At 44.8% G+C, this 3819-nt stretch overlaps 1 protein-coding gene across 1 annotated transcript; it reads right to left on the bottom strand.

The window, feature by feature from the left end:
• Positions 1–495: 495 nt before the first annotated feature.
• Positions 496–1556, bottom strand: LOC147978073 (uncharacterized). The gene is made up of 3 exons (XM_087514636.1): positions 1278–1556; positions 1107–1187; positions 496–1020 (listed from the first exon to the last, which is right to left on the bottom strand). Exons 1-3 carry the CDS (start codon positions 1554–1556, stop codon positions 496–498), a joined length of 885 nt encoding a protein of 294 aa, XP_087370762.1.
• Between the last annotated feature and the right edge of the window lie 2263 nt (positions 1557–3819).

Raw genomic sequence — 3819 nt, 5'->3', positions numbered from 1 at the left:
TACTATTAAAATTATTCTAAATAGAATTTGCATAGCAAGGTTTCTCCATAACAATTTCATAGAAATCATAAAGCAGAATAGCATCATATCAAAAACTCCACATTTTTATTTCTCATACTGTTAAAATTGTTATAAATAGAATTTGCACAACAATTTTACAGAAACCATAGAGCAGAATATAGCATCATATCAAAAACTCCACAGGAAGCATTTCTATATGAAATGAAGTAAAATTTCACAGAAATCATAGAGCACAGGATAACATCATATCATCTTCACAATAATCATAGTGCAAAGGATAGCATCATATCATCTTTAGAGAAGTCATACATGAACTAATTTAGAGAGGATAGCATCATATTCATTTGAGCATCCTACCAAAAGATATGTTCAGCTCCTCACATGTTTCAACTTAAGCAAAGGGCTAATTTAGTTCTAACAATTAATCCAAAGAACAAAAGTTCATACATGAACTTGATTGCATTTTTTTCCAGTTCATTCATGAACTAATTTGATATGCAGCTTGCTATATAAGGTCTGGAAATCATCAAGCCACTCCTCTTGTGGTGCATTTTGTGTCACTGGGACCTCCTCGGCTCGCACATATGATCTAGGTTCATCTGGTGGAAACATGATGTTCCACAGCCCAGCTCCTGGTCCTGTCCTACCGCCTGTGTGACCTCTCCTAGTCCCGCTGGCACGACCTCTCCAAGTCCCTCTCCCACTAGTTTTCCCAGTCCCTCTCCCATTTCCTCTCCCAGGTGCTCTGCCTACTCCTGTGAAATTTCCCCTGCCTCTTCCAATTGCTCTCCTCTTTCTCCCTCTTGCATTTTCAGCTGCCTGGTAGCTTGCTTCAGGGACATCTTCAGGAATGTCTTTTGTCACCCCTCTTCTTCTAACCCTGCCTGTTGCCATTGCTGTGGTAACCCTAGGAGGGGGTATGCTATCTCTAGCATTTGCAGCAAAAGCTGATTCTGGAAGAGGTCCATCATCCATAACTGGCACAGATGCTCTCCTCTCCTAAGTATGAAACAATGCATCAATTTTCAGATAGAGTTTTGCATGGTGAAATCGGAATATAATGTTCTGTAGAAAAAAATCCTTACCATTTGTTGCATGAGAAACACCATTGACCCTGGTGTTTGAGTAGGATCCAGGTGTGGGTGCACTATATGTGGCATTATGTTCTGAAAAGAGTGCAAACAAAGTGTCAGCGCTACGAGGCAGGGAGTAAAATTTAGAAAACATTACAGTAATTTTAGTTGCTTCCATCTTACTGAAATGATTGAAGGATCGTCATAATACTCTGCATCATCATCATCTCCATCATCTTCTGTAGGCTGAGGTGCATCTCTATTGTTCTCCTCCCACTTGTTGTGCCCTTTCTTATTGTGATCTGCTCTTCCACATAAAGAGCAATGCATGGACACACCATGCTTTGACAGCCTCTTCCCTCCATCTTTCATCTGCTTCTCCTCTGGTTCTTTCTTCCTATTCCTCCTTGGTCTTCCCATGACCTTAGTGTACACAGGTGGATATACATCAACTCCATACATCTTTCTCCAATGCTCCTTGTCTCTCACTGGCTTTATGTTAAATCCATAAGCTTTTTTGTAAGGGCGCACGGGGGCTTTGGCTATGGCATCAGGAATCAAGAAGGAGAAGATGTCTTAAGCTTTGCTCTAGCCTACAACATGATTGTAGCTAACACCCTCTTTAGAAAGAGAGAATCACATCTGGTGACTTTTAGTAGTGGCCAACACTCTAGCTAGATTGATTTCATCCTCTCGAGAAGAGAAGATAGGCGTGCGTGCCTAGACTGTAAGGTGATACCTGGAGAGAGTGTTGTACCCCAGCATAAGCTGGTGGTTGCTGACTTCCGCTTTCGGATTCGTGTCCAGCGGGATAAGCGTGCCAAAGTCGCTAGAACAAAGTGGTGGAAGCTCAAGGGGGAGGTAGCTCTAGCGTTCAAGGAGAGGGTCATTAAGGAGGGCCCATGGGAGGAAGGAGGAGATGCGAACAATGTGTGGACGAAGATGGCGACTTGCATTCGTAAGGTGGCCTCGGAGGAGCTTGGAGTATCCAGGGGAAGGAGAAGCGAAGATAAGGATACCTGGTGGTGGAATCATGATGTCCAGAAGGCGATTAAAGAGAAGAAAGATTGCTTCAAACGCCTATACCTGGATAGGAGTGCAAACAACATAGAGAAGTACAAGATGGCGAAGAAGGCCGCAAAGCGAGCTGTTGGCGAAGCAAGGGGTCGGGCATATGAGGACCTCTACCAACGGTTAGGCACGAAGGAAGGTGAAAGGGACATCTATAAGATGGCCAAGATCCGAGAGAGGAAGACGATGGATATTGGCCAAGTCAAATGCATCAAGGACGGAGCAGGCCAACTCTTGGTGAAGGACGAGGAGATTAAGCATAGATGGCGGGAGTACTTCGACAAGTTGTTCAATGGGGAGAATGAGAGTTCTACCATTGAAATGGACGACTCCTTTGATGAGACCAGCATGCGTTTTGTGCGGCGAATCCAGGAGTCTGGGGTCAAGGAGGCTTTAAAAAGGATGAAAGGAGGCAAGGCGATGGGCCCTGATTGTACCCCCATTGAGGTGTGGAAAGGTCTCGGGGACATAGCGATAGTATGGCTAACCAAGCTTTTCAACCTCGTTCTTCGGTCAAACAAGATGCTAGAAGAATGGAGACAGAGTATATTAGTACCAATCTTCAAGAACAAGGGGGATGTTCAGAGTTGTACTAATTACCGTGGAATTAAGCTGATGAGCCATACAATGAAGCTATGGGAGAGAGTCATTGAGCACCGCTTAAGAAGAATGACAAGCGTGACCAAAAATCAGTTTGGTTTCATGCCTGGGAGGTCGACCATGGAAGCCATTTTCTTGGTACGACAACTTATGGAGAGATATAGGGAGCAAAAGAAGGACTTGCATATGGTGTTCATTGACTTGGAGAAGGCCTATGATAAGATACCGCAGAATGTCATGTGGTGGGCCTTGGAGAAACACAAAGTCCCAGCAAAGTACATTACCCTCATCAAGGACATGTACGATAATGTTGTGACAAGTGTTCGAACAAGTGATGTCGACACTGATGACTTCCCGATTAAGATAGGACTGCATCAGGGGTCAGCTTTGAGCCCTTATCTTTTTGCATTGGTGATGGATGAGGTCACAAGGGATATACAAGGAGATATCCCACGGTGTATGCTCTTTGCGGATGATGTGGTGCTAGTTGACAATAGTCGGACGGGGGTAAATAGGAAGTTAGAGATATGGAGACAAACCTTGGAATCGAAAGGGTTTAGGCTTAGTAGAACTAAAACCGAGTACATGATGTGCGGTTTCAGTACTACTAGGTGTGAGGAGGAGGTTAGCCTTGATGGCCAGGTGGTACCTCAGAAGGACACCTTTCGGTATTTGGGGGCAATACTGCAGGAGGATGGGGGTATTGATGAAGATGTGAACCATCGAATCAAAGCCGGATGGATGAAGTGGCGCCAAGCTTCTGGCATTCTCTGTGACAAGAGAGTGCCACAAAAGCTAAAAGGCATGTTCTACAGGATGGCGGTTCGACCCGCAATGTTGTATGGCGCTGAGTGTTGGCCGACCAAAAGGGGACATGTTCAACAGTTAGGTGTGGTGGAGATGCGTATGTTGAGATGGATGTGTGTCCACATGAGGAAGGATCAAGTTCGGAATGATGATATACGAGATAGAGTTGGGGTAGCACCAATTGAAGAGAAGCTTGTCCAACATCGTCTGAGATGGTTTGGGCATATTCAGCGCAGGCCTCCAGAAG

The sequence above is a fragment of the Triticum urartu genome, chromosome 3A, assembly GCF_056163025.1.
Source record: "Triticum urartu cultivar PI428250 chromosome 3A, HENAU_Tu73, whole genome shotgun sequence".
NCBI lineage: Eukaryota > Viridiplantae > Streptophyta > Magnoliopsida > Poales > Poaceae > Triticum > Triticum urartu.
Note: the sequence above shows the minus strand (reverse complement) of the source record. Positions and strands in the feature narration are given on the sequence as shown.

Excerpts from the sequence above, each read along its gene's own strand:
- LOC147978073 (XM_087514636.1), bottom strand. The coding sequence starts at position 1,556 with ATGTATGGAGTTGATGTATATCCACCTGTGTACACTAAGGTCATGGGA. Across the intron at positions 1,188-1,277 it reads ACGATCCTTCAATCATTTCA|AACATAATGCCACATATAGT; the intron begins GTAAGATGGAAG and ends CACTCTTTTCAG. Across the intron at positions 1,021-1,106 it reads TGTTTCTCATGCAACAAATG|GAGAGGAGAGCATCTGTGCC; the intron begins GTAAGGATTTTT and ends TTTCATACTTAG.